This window comes from Balaenoptera physalus (genome assembly GCF_965194825.1).
Source record: "Balaenoptera physalus genome assembly, chromosome: 8".
In the NCBI taxonomy this organism is placed as follows: Eukaryota; Metazoa; Chordata; class Mammalia; order Artiodactyla; family Balaenopteridae; genus Balaenoptera; species Balaenoptera physalus.
In genome coordinates this window covers 89,051,335-89,074,540 of record NC_138887.1, presented here as the reverse complement: position 1 = coordinate 89,074,540, position 23,206 = coordinate 89,051,335, and the positions used below count along the sequence as shown (strand labels likewise).

At 40.0% G+C, this 23,206-nt stretch overlaps 1 protein-coding gene and 1 long non-coding RNA gene across 2 annotated transcripts in view; one reads left to right on the top strand and one right to left on the bottom strand.

Moving 5' to 3' along the window:
* The window catches only part of MDFIC (MyoD family inhibitor domain containing), a gene marked incomplete at its 5' end in the record, with an annotated part of 118,498 nt that extends 103,259 nt beyond the window's left edge, over positions 1-15,239 (bottom strand). The window contains 4 exon segments of the mRNA XM_082472464.1: positions 13,915-14,020; positions 14,023-14,103; positions 15,158-15,185; positions 15,187-15,239. Of these exon segments, the coding sequence (XP_082328590.1) occupies positions 13,915-14,020; positions 14,023-14,103; positions 15,158-15,185; positions 15,187-15,239 (268 nt within the window).
* On the top strand, positions 14,127-15,697 carry LOC309665761. The gene is made up of 3 exons (XR_014266672.1): positions 14,127-14,258; positions 15,205-15,355; positions 15,572-15,697. It is a non-coding gene; the product is annotated as an uncharacterized lncRNA (long non-coding RNA).
* The last annotated feature ends 7,509 nt before the right edge of the window (positions 15,698-23,206 follow it).

Genomic DNA, 23,206 nt, shown 5'->3' with positions numbered 1-23,206 from the left:
ATAATGAGACAGATTCAGGTAAACAGAATTTCCATTTGATTTAAAATTGTACAATATTTTACCTAGTTGGCATTATCTAAATTTAAAACTTTGAGAGTTTCACTTATCTCAGGCAGTTGGGGAATAAAATAAGTGAATGGTGATTAACAAGAGAGAAAAATCTAAATGTATTAAAAATAAGTCAATTGGATAATAATACATGTAAAATATTATATGTGCCATATAACAGCCACTCAGCTGGTATGTAATTATTAAATAAGAAAAGAAAAAATGCTTCCTTTTCTTGAAAGAATTAATGAATTATTATAGTTACAGTATTAGCAATTTTCAAAGGACTTTAATATATAATATTTATTTGATCTTCAGAACCCATCAACCATACAATAAAGAAAACGTTAGCTCAATTTTACTGATGAGACTACAGAGTAAGTCTCAGAAATAGATATTCAATTGGAAATAGAATGATGAAATGCAGAGTTGGAAAGGATCTAGCAGCTCAGCTAATTTCATATCCCTCCCAGGATAGAAAGCCCCCTGCAATACTCAGTCTTTCTCCAAAATTTCAAGGAATGATATCCCATAAAGGAACATACTCTATTCTTCGTCAGTTTGATTCAGTAGTAAGTTGTTCTTTATTTTGAGCACAAATACACCGACAGGTGATCTTTAACTAGTTCTAGTTCTGCCCACTGTAGGTAGAAATAATAAATTTAAACTTACTTCTATAAGACAATCATTCAAACTATTGAAGAGGGATTTTTTTTCCATCAGTTTGTAGTCAAGCACATTTATTATCTCAATAGTTAAATGGTTTTAACAAATAAGAGTAACAGAAGAATTTAGTAATGTTGTATGAGGATGAAATGAGTTTGTCAAAGTTACTAATGAACTTTTAAAACATGTACAATACTGTTCATGCCATGGTTTTCCAAGAAATAGAGATAGTATTGTCACCTAAAAGTCCAGATATTTGAATCCTTCCTGATAAATAAAAAGACTCTCATTAGGTTCTCTGGGACAGAAATACTATCCTTAAACTGTACTTTTTACTGGAGAAATGGTTAAGAGCACAGGATTTAAAATCAGAGTGCCTGGGTCCACCACTAACTATGTGAATCCTGAGCAAATTACATAACCTTTGTCAGATTCTTAATCTTTAAAATGGGAATAACACCAGTACCTACATCAGAAGGTGGATGCGGAAATAAACGAAACCATGCCTGGAAAGCAGAGTGTCTGGTATACAATAAGGGCTCATTCACACTTGCTATTAGTATTACATTAAGTGTCATTACAATAAGCACCTTTTTAAAACCTTAGGGATACTGTTGAGGACAGTATCTATCTATTCAGTAATCCCTATGTAAGAAACTGTGCTAGAAATCTGTTTCCAGACTGAATATAAGGAAAACTATTCCTTCCTCTGAGAAGCTATATGTTATTTTTTTTTCCTTATGGACAATGAAAATCATATGAGGGAAAAATGTTTTCTTTTTGCCTCAAATTTGCAGACAAAACTGAGTAACCGGGTTGGACCCTACAGTTATACCTGTACATTTCTATTTTCCCTCAAGTTTGAATCTCCTGGGCTACCCATACTTCCCATTATTCTGTTTGAATCTCTTTTTAAAAATGTACTCTTATAAGTTACCTCAAATGTTCTTTTGAACTAGGCAGAGGTAGGTCTAAATGCACGAGCCAATCATCAAGTACATTGGTCTACTTGTTATCCGTACTTTATACGCTTACTTTGCGAAGAACTAATATAAATGATGGTCCTTGGCAGATATCCTTATAAAACCTCATAAAACTTAATCAGTATACAATTCACTCAGTTCTTATAGAAAGGAGCGTTAGCCGCTTTCTTCATGCTTAAAATTTGGGACTGTTGCATGTTAGATCTACTTCAATTAAATATTTGACTTTATGATAAATCATTTATAATCTATATAATATGTATATTCTTACTGCTATGCAATCTATATTCATACCTCCTTTATCTGTAAACTTTAAACCATTTCATTTTTACTCTTCCAAATACCAGCATTATTTCAGATCATCTATGTGTATTCCGGATTATGAAATCTCAAGTAATCTGAGACTAAAATGTCTGGGAAAAGTAAAAAAAAAAAAAAAAAAAATCTGGGTCTCTATTTCCCAGAGGCTAAGAACAATGTGGAAATCTACAAATGTTTCCCAAATGTAACCTTTAAAAACCAAAGATAAGGCAGCTTTCAGGAAGACCTGAGGCTCTGGAATTTTACTTCTTCACTGATACAAAAAAAGGAAAAAAAAAAAATCCCTCAAGCTTAATGACCTTTAAGAAACACTGCAAAACCTACCTGCTTAGCCTAATGTTCTAACACAGATTAAAATCTCATTGTCCAAAACAACATTTTAAGATAACCAAAGCATCTTTAACAGATGAATGAGCATATGCACAAAATTTCGTAATTTTATAAGTTATTATATAATCAGATATACTATGTTTGTTGAATGAATTAAATGCTTAAATCAACTTAATCAACTAATTGTTATTACCATTACTTTGAAAAATAATAAGATTCTGAGCAAAATCTAAATTTACTCCTTCAAAGGGCTTCTTACACATTTAGAAGCTTATGGTGTGTTTCGATTCAAAAGAAGGAGAAAAATGACATTGACTCAACTAGTTTACAGGTTGTGGGTGGGTAGAGAACAACAGGTTTTATACACAGCAAAGTGGAAAACAATTACAAAAAAATTACATGAATATGCAATTGAATACAGATACGCAAATGAATAGGTGCAAAATGCAGCAGTAGTGCAAATAATCTCTCAATAATCTGGGCTCTAAATAAATGGGGGGAGAAAGAATTAGACACTTTCCATTAAAAAAAAAAGTAGTGGGGAGGTTAGATAAAGGCAGGGTGATGCAGGGGACCAGGACACATTATCTCAGTCATCTTAATCTCCTGCACCTCTTGCATCTAAATCTAAAGTTCCTCATCCTAAAAATGTATTTTCAGGATAACTGACCCCCGACTCCTGCCTCCTCAGATACAAGTTCAATTGTGTTCTTTCTACCAGCAAATATACTCATATTAAAGCCAAACTCTCATAGGCTCACGGAATTTGGAGTGACATGGGCTCATAAAGATCTCTTAGCCCAACCTGAAAACATGAATTCAGTTGAAAACAATCGACAGCCAGCATCGCCAGGAATAAGCCAAGGAGAGTAGGCATGAATACTTCCAGGGATAGGGAAACGGCCTCAGAAGACAGCTTACTTCAACTTAGGACGCCTTAATTATTCAAAGACTTCCCCACAATTGTCTAAAATCTACTTATAATTTTCACTGATTCATCATATTTTGCTCTTTGCAATCAAAACCTAATCTTCCCTCTTCCATATTCTATCCACTTTTATAAGCACGATAGTCTTCTTACTCTTATCTAAAAAGCTATCATGAAAGAATTTGCCTTACTGACTGTTGAAATCCAGAGATACCATATCTATAGCAGTTCCCCTACTCAGCAGTCAATTAACCCCATTACAATATAAAAAGGAATTGAGGATATTACCTTCTTCCCCTTTTTTAAAATAAGGGTACACACCCATCTTTAGTTTTTTAGCATCATCATTATTCTAAGTGCCACAATTTTTAAAACTTTTCTGTTACTTCTCAGTTAAACTGAGTGATTTTATCAAGAACACTTTCTGCCCCAATCTCTCTGGTTAAGGAATAAACCCTTATTTGGCACTATTACAAGAAGGAAGGCCAATGGAAGTCAAAAGTGAACCAAAGGAAGTTGTTTAATTTGTAAAGGCATTTCAAAGCTATGATTTGAGCCTGATCTTGAAATAAATCAGAGAGGATGGAGAAGAGCATTTCAAATAGTGGTGAAGCCACAAATAAGATAATAAGAGAATTTGCAGTTTATTGAAATTGATTTCTTGGACTTCAGAATGAGGGATATGAATTAGAAGTCAGTGGATGCTTCCTCTCTGGTAATTCTCCTAAAGGACAAAACCAGGAGCCTCTCATTTCATTCACCAACACAGCCTCTGACCTTCTGGACCATCTCTTTGGGGCACTGCCTACTTTAAATTCTCCTTTAAGACCACCAACCCATTTTGGCTTTACAACCTCTGCAATCTCATTAACTTCCACAGTTTCAGTCACCTCCAGGAGGATAAATTGTAGATCCATTACCTTCACCCTGATTCCTGCCCTGACCTGTAGACTTGGAGTTTCAATTCTACACGACTATATCTTTAGCAATTCAAACTTAACATTTCCCAAAATTCATCACCACTTCTCTTCAGTCCCCGCCTATTTCTCCAACTGTAGTCTGTATATTGGTCAATGGTATTTACGGAATCACTTTTAGCTCTCTATTTTCCCCTTATTTCCCCTGCCCCAACAATCAATTACCAGATCCTGTTAGTTACAGCATCCCAATTTCTCTTAAATCTATACTTTCTCGCCCATACCCAGTACCAGGGCCTCCCATCTTTTTCTGCTCCAATCAGAAATATTTTTCTAACATAAAGATTGAACATGCTACTCCTTGGCTCAGTAAGAATTAAATTCATTTTGCATATGGATGAAAAACTGATAGTTATTTTAACATTGTACATATTTTAAGGTTGTAAACTCCTACACCTTTCCCATGCTCCATAATTTCAGCTTGTATCTCAGTAAGAAATAAAGAGTAAAACCCCTCGGAAAATTTTCCTAAAATCCTACAGGTTGCTTGGATGATGTGATGGAAAAAACAAGAACAGGGTAGGTCTATATTCATAGAGACCCAGAAGATTAAAGACTGATCCCCTATGAAAAAGAGTAGGAGGACCACTTCTTGGAGTAGAGAAAGTGAGGAGAGGAAGCTGGTTCCCTTGCCCTCTGCCACCTGCCTTCAGAGGGCCTGTCACCTGCTCAACCACAAGGTGCCTTATTTTTGGTGCTCAACTCTGCATAATCCAAACCAAGAAGACCTACAAACTGTGCCTTCTTCAGCTGGGGTCACTCACAGCCCAACCCAGACAAAACTGACTCGTTATTCTGAGATTCGCTCTCAACCTCCAGAAGCCAGAACTGTACCAGTAAGCTGGCAACTGCCCATAAACTCATCTGTCACATGGTACTTGTCGTAATCTTGAATTGATATTTAGACAAGGGATTACAATTTAATTTGGCACACATGTAAACATCATCCTCTCACTCACCTAGTTTACAAATTCCTTCTGGGCAGAACTATGTGTTATACATTTTCAATCGTCACGGGATTTTCTACCTAGTAGCCACACAAGACATATTTGTTGACAGGGTTTCCTTATACATTTTCAATCGTCACGGGATTTTCTACATAGTAGGCACACAAGAAATATTTGTTGACAGGGTTTCCTGTTCAAATATATCGATATATTTGATAAAATATATATGCTAGCATGAAAATGTATTTCAGACTTTATTCCTGAAACTACTTAAAAATCGGGCAAAAAAGCACACGCATATGAATCATCTTACTTCAGATCATGTGGGTGTGAATCTGAAAACAGAAGTGGACTTCAAGTAGAAACCACAAACGAAATTAATGTTAAAATAACTCTTCATAGTTCCTACTTAGTGAACTAAGCGATTAGAATCTATAAAATACAACTCAGTTTCAAAAACTTACAGTAAAAAAGCTTACCTCCTTCAGGATGTGTATGCTAATGTCAAAAGAAAATATGAAAAGTTTAAGTAACTTCAGTAAAGGGTTAATGGCAAGAGGGAGAGGAGGGGGAAAAAGAGGGACACAGAGAGAAAAAGGTAAAGACAGAGAGAGAAAATCATCTAAAACCCAGGACTGATTAAGAGAGCAGGAAGGGCTGCAGCATCTTTTATCTGCTCCAATGAATCACCAAAGTTCAACTATCCAAACATCTAGACTCTAGCCAGTGCAGAATCAATCCCCCCTTAATAAAAGTTGAGTAAAGATTTTTCGGAATAGAAACATAAAAATCACATCCCATGCCTTTATACAGTAGAATAATTACATTGACTCAGAAAAACAATTTGGTTGAACTGTTTCCCTCCTCTGTTTGTTGTTGTTCTAACTAATTTTCCATTTGCAAATGGCCTAACTTTAGACTGTGACAATGTATGTGTTTCCTTTTCTCCAAAATCTTTTATTATAAAAATATAATGCTAGTAAAATAATTGCACACTGTTATTAGAACTTTCCATGAAATCACCTCACCAAGATCCAGGAAATGAGGTTCAAAGAAACAGGAAAGGCTCTTACACACCCAAAAATACCACAGCTTCCCCAGCAGCCCTGTAAAGATCACTCAGTTATGTATATTAAATCCTTGTATGTGAACTGACCAAACAAGGCCAACAGGCATGATTCTTGCTGGCCAGAAATCATAGCCTGCTAATTGCACTGCTGGTCTCTCCAGCTCCCCATACAGCCTGGAACACAAGATCAGTTGGTACAAACACACTCTTCCCACACATGCCTAATCCTCCTCCCTTGCCCCAGGCCCTCCACTGCTTCCATTCTGCCAACTTCCAACCCTATGCTAATTCCAAAAATCCATTCTATCTGCTTCTATTCCCAAGGTCCCGAATGCTTCTTGCTGAGAAAGGCAATCAACCACGCTGACCGTGTCCACTAAAAATTCATGCCGTTCATTCTTTGTTAAGCCCTCAGTGTTACTGAGCAGTCCTTTTGTTTGCCCCAGATTGACTCCCTCTTGAATTCTTCATTCTTCCCAATCTTTTCTACACATCTCAAATTTCCTGACTCATCCTAACACCCCCCACCCTTGCTCTCAGCAAATGTTACATCTATTTTGCTGAGAACGTCTAGGCCTTCAATAATCTTTCTCACATGCAATTTTCTCTAGATGATCACTCATCCTTTTCTCCCATCCCCATCTCAAAGGGGAACATTCCCAACTTTCCTAAGACTGATCTCATCATCTCCTTCCTTCCTACAATTTTACTCTTTCAATTACAAACACCCACTGCAGCACGGCTCCACCCCATGCTCTTTCATCTTTTCTCTCTCTATCCCCTGGCTTTCTTTCCGTTAGTGTGTGGTGGACATGCTCAAAATCCGCCCATCCAAAAGGAGCCTTCTATACCCCCTGCTTCTCCCTTAACAAACCAGAACTCTTCTCATCTTCCATGACCTCTAAACACCTAACACTTCTGTGACCAATCCTTATGGACTCTCTTTCTGTATTCTTTTCCTTCTCCTCCCAAAAGGGCAGCCATTCTCCCAAATCTGTCTTCAGCCCTCTCTCTCTCGCTCTTGTGCCCATCCATCAGCTACTTGGTGGTGAACTCTCAGTCTGTGCGCCTGACCCTCGCCACTCTCCTAGTAACAAATTCTCTCTTTCAGTGGCCTACTGGCTGTCCTGGCTTAAGGATGAGTTCCATGGAACCAACATGATCAAAAGAAGACTCAGCAGGTCCTCCCATGTTTCCACTCAGGCTAAAAAGCAAACCTGTGGATTACCTTAAATTTCTACCTTTCCACCTTCTCCCATATTAAATATTTTGCCCAACCACATCAATTCCATTGAACAAAATTTGGACGCTGTGCCTGGTTTTAGGAGATTCAAAAATGAATAAGTAAAAATCAATGCCCTGAACAATTTCTCACAGCAAGATAGAGCTCTATCCTACTTTTGCTATCGTTCTTAAATCCATATTCTCAATTCTACTCCCACTGGTACTGCCCTAGGTCCTCTTATCTTTTGCCAGGCTATTATAATAGCCTCCTGGAAAATCACTGCCTTCACTCTTGCCTCTCCCTCCAAAATCATCCTTTGAACTGCCACCAGATTTATTTTCCTAAAAACACCAATTTGGTCCTATCCTTACCCTTATCAAGAACTTTCAATGGCTCTATTGCCTACAGAAAGGATATACAAATTCCTCAGCAGGAAAATCAGGGCCCTCCTCAAAATTACTTTAGCTTATCTTTACAACTTTACCTTTTTCTCAGTTCCTTAATACAGCTCACACAATGGTCTCAGTGAAGTCCTCCACATCCTGTAACAGTCCCTTCCAAGTCTTGCTTTTCACATCCATGTCCACAAAGGTGAGTTTAACTATGCTTCTTAGTCCAACTCAAATCAAAAGTTTTCTTTGAGGTTTTTCCAAATGCCCCAGCTAGAGATGCTTTCTCCCTCCCATGTTCTGCCTTCATTTTCTTTGTGCCTCTGTTATAACCTTTCCATCTACCTTATATTATAGGTATGTGTAAACTTATTTATTTCTCCCATCACCCTGCAAGTCCCAGATTTCATTCATCAATCTATTTCTCTCGGTATCTGTCATATAGCATCATATACCTATATCTATATATAGATATAGGTATATGATGGAACATTCACAGAGCACCTGAGTAAGGCAGAAATAAACAATGTGAAGACAAACAAAAAGGCTATGGTAGAGATGAAAATCGGTATTAAAAATTTATCCTCTATACAAGTATCCTGAATTATAAACACAAACATATATATGTTTTCCCTAGTCCCATCCTCCACCCTGACCCCCAAACCGATGCTGTTCATTGCCTTTTGCTGCCATGACTCACACTTGTTTTGGACAGCAATCAAGCCCTCCATTTACCCAATCATTTATTCCACAAATATACACTAGGGCCTACTTCAAGGTAAGCAGTGCTCCCTCTCTCAAGATTTTGTGCCATCATCTTGTTTCTCAACATGGTCCCCTCCAGCTCAGTTCATACCATGCTATCCCTTAGAACTTTATTCGCAGTTCTCAACTCAAACACTTCAACCTCTCCAAACACTTTTTAGTCGTACCTTTTTTAACCACTTCCTTCCTCCCTCCCTCCCCTCTTAGTTTTTTCCCAGTTACATCCTCCTCTTACGCATTTGATTCTTTTACTTAGCAGAGGGAAAATGACTATGCCTAGCTGATAAGGCTTGCACTTCTCTAACTAAACTTGTAAAATGAACATTAGTTCCTTTAGGCATAAGAAAGAATTGGGAATATAAAGTCCAAGGTCCTTGAAAATGCCCCCAAATCCTCTTCCAAATCTAGACAAGTTTCCTTATAGTTTTCCAGTTAAGCCTGTTCTTTCTCAAGCATCTGTATTCATAATGTTTCACTCAATTTTGTTCTTGGTTATTTGTATGTGGTTGCCAGAATCATAAGAGTATGTTCTCTACAATTTATCATTGTAAATATATAAAATGTAATAAAATTTTCAAAAATCTTTTGAGCTTATGGAGGTAAACATAACTTATCATTCTGTTTCTATGAGAAAAGATAATTCAGATTCCAAAAATCCAATTTACAAGTGAATACAGCTCACATGCAAATTAGAGACTTCTTTCCTTATTCTTGCATAATGCTGGGATCCCCAGAGAGAAGTGTAGGGTGGTGGGACAAAAATATCTACTGAGGTGGCAGAAGAAAGTATTAAAAGATCTATTTATTTACTTAATTTTACCTCATCCTTTAAAATTTTTATTCATATATTTCTTTTCTAATATTCACAATATATTTGTACTATAGTACATATAATCTTGACAGGAAACTTTTTTGAGGATGAATACTCAGGCCTAGTTTTCTTAATTGGGATACGGGATAAAAATGCTGGCGAGCTCTAAGAGACGGTACACGTGGAGTGATATGATTTAAAGTTTGGAATTTGAAAAGGGGACTTTCCTCAAGATTTTTTTAAGGCTTTCTACCAAATATATATATATATATAGCATGTCTTTCTACAGATAAAAGCCTCTAAAAACAATGATTCTCAACTAGAGATAAAGAGCACCTGGAGCTTGTTAAAAATGCAGATTCTTGAGTCTTACTCTCAAGATGCTGATTCTGTAACTCTGGAGTGGAGCCAAAGATGTCAGTAGCCTTGAGAGACTAGGATAGCACATCAACACCATCGACATTCTGGGCCAGATAATTCTTTGCTGCGAGGGGCTGCCCTGTCCTGTGCACTGTCAGATGTTTAGCGTTATCCCTGGCCTCCACCCACTACATCCGCAGAGTAGCCACCCCACCCCTGTTACGACCACCAAACACGTCTTGAGAGGTTGCCAAATGTCTCCTGGAAGGCACTATCGTCCCCGATTGAGGACCAGAGATAGAAGCTGCCCAAAGATGACACACTTTGAGAAATGCCATTCTTAATCAAAAGGATAAAACGATATGATAAAAGTTGAAGAATACGGATATTACGAGCGTACGTGGTATAATTGAAATAAACAGGCTTCCCATACAGGAAACCTGACTAGCCACTATAAATTCCTGACAAATCAGCTAAGCTTCTAAGTCAAAGCTCTTCTTGTGTAATTTCAACTTGAACATCTTCTCCCTAGCTTCTATTTTAAATTATTTTTAATTAACTTTACTGGCATTTTGCATCCTGCTATGAAAAGTCCGCCTAATAGTCTCAGAGGACTCTCCCAAGAGAGAAGAGTGCATTAAATCACACGTTATCACATTAAAGAATATTCCAGCACACAGTCCAACAGTCTAAATCTTGGCAAATGCAATGGGGGAGGGAGGGGGGCTGCAGGGGCCGGAACAGGCTCAAGCGATTCGCAGTATCCAAAGCTGATTATCTTCAATTCATCCATCCACAGGAAAAAAGCTGTATTCATTCTCTACTTCAACCACATTTACCACGAAACACCCTGATTTCTACTGTGTATGAGACCTTGGGCAAGTCACTGAAAGTCCTTGGACATCCCTTCTAGAAAGTGAGCCAGTTAGACTAAGTTATTTCTAAAGAACCTTCTAGTTACAAGTCACAAATATGGAAGCACTTAATTAAAAGGCTCTTTCGATCACATGGATTCTAATAACTTTTGCACAAAAAAGCAAATACCTATCAGGGTTGATAACACAATGAATTTTAAGATGCTTGATCCAAAAAAGAAAAAAATGAGAATTAGGTGAACCCCATATACAAGATCCATTCTCTCTTAAAACAAAAATAAGTTTGGCCCAAATTGTCCTTCACTTATCGAGACACTTATACAGTTACTTTGCTTGAGAAGGCAGATCAAGTCAATCTTTCAGAAGTTTGTCATAAACAGGGAAATAGTTTTAAATCACAGGTTTACTTTCTATTTTCTATAATAGAGATCACAAATCAGCTGCATACAGGCCATTTCCAGCCTGCAGGTGTGGTTGTTTTGTTTGGCCTGGATAAAAATTGAATTTAATTAGTTGCCAACTTTTTAAAAGGGAGCAATGATACATAAAAATCCGTATTTCCAGTATCTCTTGAAATACCGGAAGATATTAACCCAAATGGCAACAATGAGCTGGAGCTGAGAAGTACCGTCTCCTGGGCCTGAGCTCTACAGTAGTCCACAGTCCCCACTGCTCCCTACCTTCCCACACCCATGCTGGTTCCCTCTGACAGCCTGGGGCATATGAGCTTAAGTCCTTGCTCTGTAACAATTTTCAGAATGCACAAATAAGATTTTTAATGCTTTCAGAGCAACAGAGTTGTGCTTGCAGAATCACAGCCAAAGGGGAGAAGCTGTAAAGAGAGAGAGCTATGCTCTCAATATGAAAAACTTTCATAACTATGAATGCTGATAAGGAGAATGCACTACACTGTAGGTGTCTATCTAACCACCTGCAAGAATGTAGAAAGAAATTCTAGATTTGATGGGGAGTTCAGACTAGAGACCCCCCTAAAATTACTTTCATCTTTAACTTTCTATGCCTTTGGTTAGTAGTACAGATAGTGCATCACAACACAGTAATATATGTATAGATTATATCCTATGTCTTTATGTGATATAATATGTATATATATGCACATACATATTAATACACATATATATTGTACTTTGTTCGCAGGGGAAGACTTGATCTTATCCTTCCCCTTCATGAAAAGACATTTTCTGTTAACTTTCATAGAACATTCCATCTTTCTCACTGATTTTAATATATAAAATTTTAAAATTAGGTTTCTATTAACTAAGCAGCCTTATCTTACCAGAGTACTATTCAACTATTATTCTGAAAAGATGATCAATAACCCAAGGACAGAAGGATGAGGATGAAAGAACTCGAGGAAGAACTTAAGAGGAGAGTGGCTTGCGGGCAAAGTTTCTTCGCTAACGTCTTTACCAATAAAACCACCCTAACCATGGCAGCTACATCTTGAAGCTTTCTCCCTACCCACTTGCTCCAAAACATTTTTTCTTTCAACTTATGAAATCTGCTTGTTCGAGACACACTCTTTTAACAAGATTCTGAGGATTTTCTTTTTTAAAAACGTAACTTTATATTACATTTACAATTAAATTGATGCCTACTTAGAGGATGTGGTGAGTCAAAGTTAAACTACTTAAAAAAAAAATGTTGCTGAGGTTAAGTCAATTTTCAGGTAAAACATAATCCAAGAGTTTCCACACTGATAATGTGTTGTATGCAGTCCACATTCTCCTTCAGACCATTCTAGATGCTGGCTTCTTAAAGTCAGATCATGTGATACCTTACAGCATTACATCTGTACAGGGCATTATCACTGCAGCTTCTACTGACTTTAAAAATGTGTATTATTAAAGTTGGACATTGTAGATATCACTAGTTCTAAATCGTTTTTCTAGTGTGTTTGAGGTTGATTTTTGACATAAGCATTTGTTAACAATAGTGATGAACACCTCAAGTGTGAACCTAAACATCCCATCAAGGAGTCGGTATGACTACTGAGGGCATGCCTAATGACAAGAAAATGATTGCCTTGGCAATACAGTGTGAGGAACATGGGCTGCTTCTGGGAAAACGTGTTTATCATTCTAGTTCTGATTTTCTGATTTTCTCTGTTTAGAAAAAATGACTCACTGTTTAGAAGCAAAAAAAAAAAAAAAAAAACAATGATAATTCAATTTAACAGCCCTTGAATTCCACATTTTAATTTAGCCATGGATGTTTTCTGCTTTTACCTACTGTGGGTTCGACATTAACTTCTTCTTTTCCACTCTTTACTGCCTTAACAAAACGAATCCCAAGAAGCTCATTACATTATTGCTAAAGGGGGCGGGGGCGGGGGGCGTGTATCAGATAGGCTTAAAATCAAGAGAAAAAGTAAACTAGGTTTTGGAGCCCTGGAAAATTATTTACTTTGTATCAGTGTCAGAACTCTTTAAATCAGAACCACCCTAAGAGGAAAATACATCAGGAGATTAAGATCCCTGCTCTCTGTCACCAATGAAAACCTGAAGTATGTTACCTTCAAGAGAAAAAAGACACTGTTTGACTTGTTAATAAGCTTACTGCGGAATTTTCCCAGAAACAGAAGTATTTTCTTTACAGGCTGAATGTGTTTACACTTTGGAAGAACACAAAGAGCTAATTCATTCTTGAAAAGCATTTCTTTTGAAGCCTGTGTATTTCAAAACAAAAACAGTTATTGAAAACGTATGCATGAGCCATCCCAAAGCAACTGGTCACAGAAACCTGGATTATCAGAGTTGCAGACGAGCCCACAAGAAACAGAAAGATGAAGGGAGAGTGCAGGCTTGTTCAGAAAGCTGCGGCAGTCCTTGATCTGATGAAGGCACGGAACTGAAGAGAAGTAGTGGGGAAGTGCTTCAGAGCCCACACTGTCGGGTCTTAGGCCCTGAAATGCATATGCTTAAGAAAGAAGCGATCCTGTCATCCTGTTTCTCCGCAGCCAAAGGAAGGGGGGAGTGGAGGGACCAACGGATCCCGCCCTCTTATCCGGTTGTTGATCTAGGGCTGCAATGCTGGAGAACTTGCTCGAGTAATGCTAACTATGCAAAAGTTCACAAGGACGAGGTTGGCTCGGTCCTCGCACCGATTCCCCACACACAGACCCCAAGCAGCAAATGTGCGAACACATTTTAAAATGCAACAATGACAAAGGAGCTTGCAACTTGCAAGCGACACTCACCCTGGGCCGCGGCGCCCAGCCGGCCACCGCCCGCCTCGGCCCCGAGCTGGGGCCCGGGAGCGGGGGCTTCACCCGCGCCGGACATGGGCCGCTTCACGGAGCCCTCGCCGCGCCTCCGCCTAGCTCGCCGCCCTGCGGGGCGGACGCACTAAGGGCTCGGAGATGTTGGGTGCAGGCAACTGACCGCTTCTGGCGGGGATTAAAAAAAAAAGTGTTTTGAGAGAAGAGCACACCACCCCTGCAGGACATTCCCTCCCCCTCTGCTTCCCTCCCCCAAACCCCACCCCGGGGAAGTTTTGACTTGAAACCCGGGAGGAAAACTGTTACCCAGCAAGTTGACAGCAGTGAGTCCTAGGGGGTGGAAGTGGGGCGGGGGGACCCAAGTGGGAGAGGCTGGAAGGGAGATCGGATTTAGGATCAGAACCCATCCTCCTCCCGCCCGGGGCACCGCCACCTACCTCGGCATCCCCCCAACTCACTCAAAGCCCCTTCCTCCTCCTCCTCTTCCGCCTCGGAAAGCTAGCGAGGCTCCGGCAGGGGCCGTGGGTCGCGCTGGCCCGACGGCGGCCACCCCTGGGTGTCCCTCCCCTCCTCCCGCCCGCTCAGCGTACACCGCAGTGGCGGCAACGGCGGCGGCCGCCGCTCCTCTCGCTCGGCGCTCTCCGCCTCCTCTTTCCAGCCAGCTCAGCCCCGCTGGCTCCCCTCCGAGGGGGGCTCTTTCCCCTCTGCCTCTCTTTCCCCCTTACAGCGCGCCTATACTCCAGAAACACTTCTCCCTCTGTGGCTCCTTTTCATCATATCCGGATCGGGGAGGCCTCGAACTCTTGGCTCTCGGCCCCGAGGCTGGGGGCGGCGCGACCCGGGCTCGGCCGCAGGCTCCCTAGCGCCCGGCTCTGTCTGGGTCAGGAGGCCAAAGCCCTACAGGGCTGGCGCTGGGGAGGATGGGAGGCAGGGGGGACGCCGCCCGGGGGTGGGGAAAGGAGGGAGCTGGCTCTTCCCTGGCTGCCCCAGAGTGCCCCCCACCCAGAGAGTCACCGCATCCCCTCTCCCTACTCCTCTTCCCAGCCCTGCCTCAGACCCACTGACATTCTGGGGGTGCCCTGAGGAAAGTAGAAGCCTTTAGGGTGAACAATGCAAAAGGAAAAAAGTATGAGACTTTCCTGGGGGAATACAGTCAGGGTGGTTTTGAAACCTTGACCCCTAGCTCAGTGTTTAATCTCTTCATCTCTGACTCTAAAGTAACCTTTATTCTGTTTTTCAGTTCTTTCTTTCTTTGTATTGGTCAAACAGGATCCCGGATAAGGAAAAACCTTTTGCAGTTGCATGAAGACCCTGGAGGCGTCCAGGCAGGCAAGGGTCACACCCTTGAGGATGCGCTGGCCCAGGGCCTCAGGCCCAGCCTATTACAGGCGGAATGCCTCCTCCACAGATGATTTCTGTGGTGAGATAAACTTGTGGTGGGAAGTAAAAAGCTGATCAACTCTCCATTTATAAAGGAGACGTTCCGATTGCAATTTAATCTGATGAGCCAAGAATAACAAGTATAAAATAATTTGCAGATGTAAAGTATTTCAGATAACTTTTGCTCTTTATTTCATTGTGAATGAAATGCAAAATTTGTAGAAAGCTAGAACAAACTCATTCTCTGACTTTCTAGGACAAGAATAATGACAGTGGGCTTCCCTGGTGGCGCAGTGGTTGAGAATCTGCCTGCTAATGCAGGGGACACGGGTCTGAGCCCTGGTCTGGGAAGATCCCACATGCCGCGGAGCAACTAGGCCCGTGAGCCACAGCTACTGAGCCTGCGCATCTGGAGCCTGTGCTCCGCAACAAGAGAGGCCGTGATAGTGAGAGGCCCACGCACCGCGATGAAGAGTGGCCCCCGCTTGCCGCAACTAGAGAAAGCCCTCGCACAGAAACGAAAACCCAACACAGCCAAAAATAAATTAATTAATTAATTAATTAAAATTAATTAATTAATCAATTAATTTTAAAAAGAGTAATGACAGTAATGTTCTCAAAATTGGAGAAAATGTACATTGGATACATCTTCCTTCTAGGGGTATCAATAATATCCCAGGAATTGCATCTCTTCAAAAAACCAACTGGAATTGATTCCAATTGACTGAGAAGTCCTATTTCTTACCTTTAAAGAATTGGTGCAACCAAACTTACTTTCAATTAAACCTGAAAAACACAGCCTTTGAAGTTTCTGCTGACAGTTATTCAGACCATGTTCTGCCCCAAAAGACGAATGACATTTTGCCCAACGACCTGTGACTAACAAATGCCATTTTTTTTTTTTTTTTAATTTAGCGATTTCAGGAATGGTGTATAAAAGTGCCTTAACTCTCTGAAAACTTGTCTGGGGGCCTGAACTATTTGGAATCTGCTTGATGAAAACAGATCAATTCTGAGGGCAACTGCATTACCATTAGAGAGCAAACATTTGAGGAAGCTTCACGCCTAGATACTATTTTATCCCTATTTTATATATTGCCTTGCCTTTTTAAAAAATGTACCCTCACTAAGATGTTAAACTCCACGAATATTTAGGAAATTACAGCACTCTTCTAGAAAGTCATAGTCAGTGGTAAATATTTGTTAATTTAATTTCACACAGTACTTAATGTTGCACACATGGTAGGTGATTCAATAAATACTCCTTGAATTAAATTTAAACATCTTACTCTTTAACAGTGAAGAAATAAGATTCAAATAAAAATATTAGGAACAAATGAGAGTCTGTGTGGTAGAATCACCAAGATAGTCAAATGCTTTATCTTGCTCAGCAAAACTTTGAGCAAGTCAGTCAATCTCTCTATGCCTTGGTTGCTTCATAAGTGAGAATGATAAAAGAAACTCTTCACAGGGTCCCATAAGGACTAAATAAGATAATTTTCAGAAGAACATCAGCTATGAGGAAAGGTACTCAAAAATATTAACTATTATTATTATTCAGCAGAAGCATTTTGATGGGTAGTGTTGAACATGGCATAATGACTATATCACAAGGGCCACATCAAAATACCAGGTAACCATGCCTGGTATACATGTGCAATCTATACTTTACACAAATTATCTCAAAGACTTCTGACATCAGCCCTACCAGTACCTTGCCAGGATTGCACTGCTAGGATTTATAGCTCAAGTCTGTCTGACTGAAAGCCTATCTTGTGTCTTTAGGTAAACTCAGGTCTTCCTTCTAGGAGCACCTAGAAGTCCATAAGCTTAGTATTTGATACACCAGCAATTAAGTGGGGGCTCCTAAGTGTTCCCCAGGCTGTCCATTTACCCCATCCCTTGCTGTATTTCAGTCTTTCTGACTCATCACTTAGCTCGGTTCCTGAAGAACACTCCAGTGCCCTCATCCTCTCATTCTTTTATTCAACAAATATGTATGGAAGTGGGAGGCACTGTCATGGGTGCTGGGGATGGAGCAGTGAAGATGATCAACATGGCCATTGCCTTCATGGAACTCAGTCTAGAAGGAAATATGGACACACAACCACTTAACAACAGTTGCTGAATGGGATGGCAGGGAAAGTTCTGGAATGCCATGATAATTCTTTTTCGCAGGGAGATACAGTCTGGTCTAGGAATCAGGGAAAAGTTTCTGGAAAAAGTTATGTCTCTCCTGGAAGCAGAAGAAGAAATTGATGAGAGAAAAGACCAGTCTAGGCAGTGTGGGTGGAAGTGCAGAGGTTTGAGGGTAGCCTAGCATCAATGAAGAACTGAAAGAAGTTCAGTATAAGAGGATAACCCAATGCAAGGGGGAGAGAGATGGAAGATGAAGAGAAGAGGTCTTAGCAACTTTGAACAAGGAGGGTATATTTTCCAAATTTCTATTTATAAAAGCCACTCTGGTATAATATGTAAAATGATTTGGAGGCACTGAGATTGGAGCTCGGAAGTCCGATTAGGAGGCAAGGGATGATGATAGAAGTGGGAATGGAGCCAAATAGGCTGAGATAAAGGATAAGGAAGCTAGAGGAATCAAGGGTGACTTCCAGTTTTCTGCATCTTGATGGAGGGGGGTAATACTACCTACAGAGATGGAAACATTCAGGAGAAGCAGGTTTGGGGAAAAGCTGCTGAGTTAGTCATGTGGATGATGTAGTGTCTGAGAAACCTGTGAAGTGGCTAATTGGAACCATCCAGTGGGCTGCTGGATAGGTGTCTGGAATACAAGCACATAGATGGTATTTACTGGCAAGGAGGTCATGAGTACCCAAGGTGAGCATGCTGTGTAAGAACAGAAGGCCTAAAACACAGCTATGCCCTGAAACTCAATCCAAATGTGTCCTTACTGGCCCCTCTCCGTTTCTCCACACCGTTCTCAATGCGATAATACTTTTATCTGACTAGCTTCGAGAATCACCATTATTTAGTACTACTACTGCCTGTGCCCCTCTACCAGCCCAGATGCCCCAGGTGTATCACCTGATGGTCCTGATTAAACCGGATTTGATCATGTCTCAAACTATAGTCATCTTGATAGATGGAAACCTTCCCTGGGGACCAGCCTTCCTTTAGAATTAAATACCCTAGCCCTGGCTCAAAGCCCTCTGCCACTGAAATCCCAATGTGCCTTACAACCATTCCTGCCTAGTGATGTACACACTGATGATGATGTAATGATACGTAAACACGTTGTGAAAGAGATCTGACATGAGCTAAGCAAATGAAATGAACTAATTAAAAGGATTTATAAAGCATCCTTGTGGACTACCACATCTTCATCACTCAGTCAACATTCAAACATTTATTGTGCACCTATTATATTCTAGGCCACATGTTAGTTTCTGGAGATTTTTTTTTTTAGTTTGATTTAATGTCTTGAAAAGCAGCTAAATTACTTTTCAGTTGGGTAGAGACCTATCTGCCTAGCAAACGTTGAAGTTAGTATCTTTGCATAGTTATCTAAGCCAGAGGTCTACAACTGGGGTGTGCTATTGTGCATACTTCCCAGGGGGTAGACAAGACAATTCTCTGGAATGTGAGGAGGAAACAGTAGAATGAGTATTTATATTTGTTTTTATGTCATCATTTGTCATTTCAATTCTCAAGTATGTTTTAAAACTTATACAAATATTAGTACAAAAGTATGTATAATTTATAAATAAATATAAATTAGGGTTTCACGCTTAGAAGTATTTTACTGCTTACTTGGTTAAAAAATGATTTAAATGCTTTATATCATTTAAGGTACATTCAGTCAGTACATTCACCCAGATTGTACCAAGGTTAGTTTTTCTACAAAACATATATACCTACCTCATTTAGGTAGAAGCATGACTTTAGCAATCCCCAAACCCAAGGACATACAAACATACAAACTGAGTCTCTTAGTACCCTCAGGTAACCTCCATGACCTTCACATAATGCCAACACAATGGCCGTCGACTTTCTCAAATTCTACTCATTTTTTTTTTTGGTGCACATATACTTTTCAACAAACTTTATTTTCTATTGTTTTACCTCACAGAAGATTTAGGGCGCAGGGGCTTTGAGGAAAAGAGATTAGCTCAGGGAGCTATTAGGTCAGAAAAAAGTGACAGCAGAAGAAATGACAGCTGACAGACAGAGAAGATACAGGGAAATAAACACGTCATAACAATGCCTTTGTGAATTCAACTCAGTGAAACGGACTGTTCCTAATGAGGGCCTGAGTCATTAAGGAAGGATTCAGTTATGTTAGCGCTGCATTCTGTTTTTTAAGGAGGCAGGTCAGTATTTTTACGTTTTAGGAAAAATTCCACCAAAAAAAAAAAAAAAGTTCACATAAGAAAATGTTGCTACTTGAAAGAATAACTTTCACAGGATTACATTTTTATAGCTGCCAGGGAAATGAGCAATCATGATTCTAGGCCAATTTGTTGTAACTGTATTTCTCCACCTCCTGGTGCTCTGTTTGAAGAGGAGAGGTCAAGTGGACAGATTTCTGGAATTCCATCCTTACTTCAAATAGAGCACTTTGTTCTTTTTCTCCATAATGCATAGGCCCTTCCCTTAAATTTAACTGAGAAAACTGGTTCTTCCACTTTCTGAATATTTGAAAACTACCGAAAGGCCCAACTCCTTCATTTAACATATAAAGAAATATAAAGACATATACTTAGAATCTACTATATGCCAAACCACATGCTGGGCATCAGAAGTTCAAAGATAGAGGAAAGACTGGGAGCTCAGAGTGTGTGAGGGAAGAGATGGGCAGAGGGCAGAGTGGGAGAGGGCCATTCACGTCAATAATGTCTGTACAGCAGGAACTTGAAGGCAGCAGCGCCTAACTGCTCGAGCGTGGGCGGGGAGAGCCAGGGGATGTTTCAGAAAGAAGACGATACCAAGCTGAGTACTGCTGATGAGTAAAAGTTTGCTTGTCAAAATGCTTAGGGAATTCCAGACTGAAGAGATAATGCCTACAAAGCAGAGAAGTGTGAAAGCCCCAGAGAAGTTAAATGACTCGGCAAAGGTCCTTTTTGTAGGTTTGCTATAGAGCTAAGTTTCTAAACATCCAGGCTTCTTGCTCTGATTGATTATCTGGATAAGCCGCGTAAATGAATCCATCACTTCTAAGTGATGGTGAAGCTAGGGCATATCTGATCTTCCATTCAGGAGTTCCAATGATTTTCTGTTGTAAATGTGTGACCAAAGAATGCAGCATAGAATCTCCTGTTGCTGAATTAGCTTGACTTGTCCTTCCCTCCAAGCTCTCAGTTAGTGCCCCTTTCGGTTGTCTGACTCCTCTGGCCTGGGGCCCTGGCCTTCGGGTATTTCCTTGCTGTCACTGTACTTTCCTGCTTGTGTTTTGAAGGAAGGGAGGGAGAGGTTAAGGCAGACAGTGGCACATGTCAGAGAATGAGTAGAGTGAAGGTAGAAATGAAAATGTGCTTCTATCATATGCAGCCAACAAGAAGGTATGTAGATAGTGAACCTAGATATATAAGGTATTGTGGAAAAGTAGTAAATACAAGAGGTCCTTGAAAATGACGACTGATGTGCTAAAATCACAATTAGAAATAATTTTAGCATGATGATCCAGACAAAGATATTTGAAATAATGTAGAAGATGAGGATTCTTTTTGTCACCATGGTCCCTAAACTTGTTTATAGGTAAACCTCTCAGGTAAAGAGAGGAACTTTCAACTCTGGGATTTAAACCAATGCCTCTATTTCTCCAAATTTTCTGTTAAGAAATAGACGCTAAATAAAAAATGCAGGATTACAGATTGATTATATTGTTCATTCAATCCTGGGACCTATAATCTATTCTGGGAAAAAGGCAAAGTTTTCTTGAATATTCTCCCACCTCCCATTATTCTCCTCTCTCTTACGTTGAACAGTTCCTCCTCCCCAGGCACCTGGATCCCCATTCTATTCTCTTGCTGACCCAGGTTTCCAACCTTAAACACGAAGATATTAGTAACTCATAGTCTTCCTAATTCTAGGAGCAACAAACCTGTTCTCATGTCCATAGTCCCCCTAAAATGTATCCAGGCCCATAAAGGGACCTAGGTTATTTGCTGCCACATTATTTTGGTGGCAGGGAGTCGGAGTCAACCTGGGCAGCCATCCCTGGGAGAGCAGGAAGTTTATGGGGTGGATGCAGAGCATGCTGTATTGTGTAGCTACTAGAAGAAACAGATTATATGCACGTGTTAGCCACAAAATGGATCTTTAAAACACTGTATTTAGTGAAAAGAGTAAGAAACAATGTGACTTTAGTGCAGCACCAATTAATACTTAAAATTATATACACACAAAACAACAGAGCACAGTTTGTAAGAATACACACAAGAAAAAGGACTTACATAAACATCTTAGAATAGTAATGGGAGGAAGGAAAAGAGTGAAGAATAGGAATCAGGGGATATGGGGATATAAGTATACGTATAGCTGATTCACTTTGTTGTACAGCAGGAATTAACACAATGTAAAGCAATTATACTACAATAAATATGTTAAAAGAAAAAGAATAGGAATCAGAGAGAACATATAGAGGCAGACAAGCATACATACAAGAAAAGGGACTTGGACAGACCATGATAATGTGCCATGCACCAAGGGGCTGATAAACTCAATTCTTTGCTCTGGAGGTCCAAAACCATGACAACTATTATTGCCAATAATTAATAAATAAATAATAAATAAAGTAATAATAATCTACCAAACAAAAATTCAAGCAAGTCTTATTACCAGGCAATGCAATAAAATGACAAGAAATGAAGATGTTACAGGATATATATTGAAAGAGGCGTATCTTACATATATCTCTAAAATCACTACAGAGGTGATTACCTAATTTATCTGTGTTAAAGGTAACACAGCAACACCAGAACACTTTGGTTACAACAGCCCATCTATACAAAGCCATGTTTTCTTACTCACTCTCATATAGACTGTTGTAGTCTGCTGGTATTGGCCCCTAAAAAGATATGCCCACATTCTAATCCCCAGAACCTGTGAATGTTACATTACTTGGTTAACTTGGTTAAAGGGCCTTTGCAGACATAATTATTTTGAAATGAAGAGATCATTCTGGATCATCCAGGTAGGCCCTCATGTCAATAGCAGGTGTGATGGTTAATTTTAGGTGTCAACTTGACTAAGTCAGGGAATGCCCACATAGCTGGTTAAATATTACTTCCGGGGGTGTCTATGAGGGTGTTTCTGGAAGAGATAAGCATTTGAATTAGTGAACTGATGAAAGCAGATGAGCCTCCCCAGTGTGGATGGGCACCATCCAAAACTTTCAAGGCCCGAAAAGAACAAAAAGGCAGAGGAAGATTGGATTCACGCTCTGACTGTTTGAGCTAGAATATCAATCTTCTGTCACATTTGGCACTCCTAGTTCTCAAGATTTCAGTCTCAAACTAGAATCTGTGCTATTGGCTCTCTGGCTCTCAACCTTCAAACTACTCCACATGCTTTCCTGGGTCTCCAGCATGCAGATGGCAGATCCTGGGACTTCTCAGCCTCCATCTGATACTTTACAATAAGTCATATACATCTCCTATTGGTTCTGTTTTTCTGGAGAATCCTATCTAATACAGCAAGTGTCCTTATAACAGACACACAGACAAGAGAAGGCACTATGAAGATGGATGCAGGGATTGGAGTTAGGTGGCCACAGGCTAAGGAAGGTGGTAATTATCAGATACTAAAAGAGTCATGGCCCAGATCCTCGCCCTGAGCCTCCAGAAGAAATACAGCCCTGTAAACACCTTGATTTCAGACTTCTGGCTTCTGAAACTGTGAGAATACATTTTTGTTGTTTTAAGTCACCAAGTTT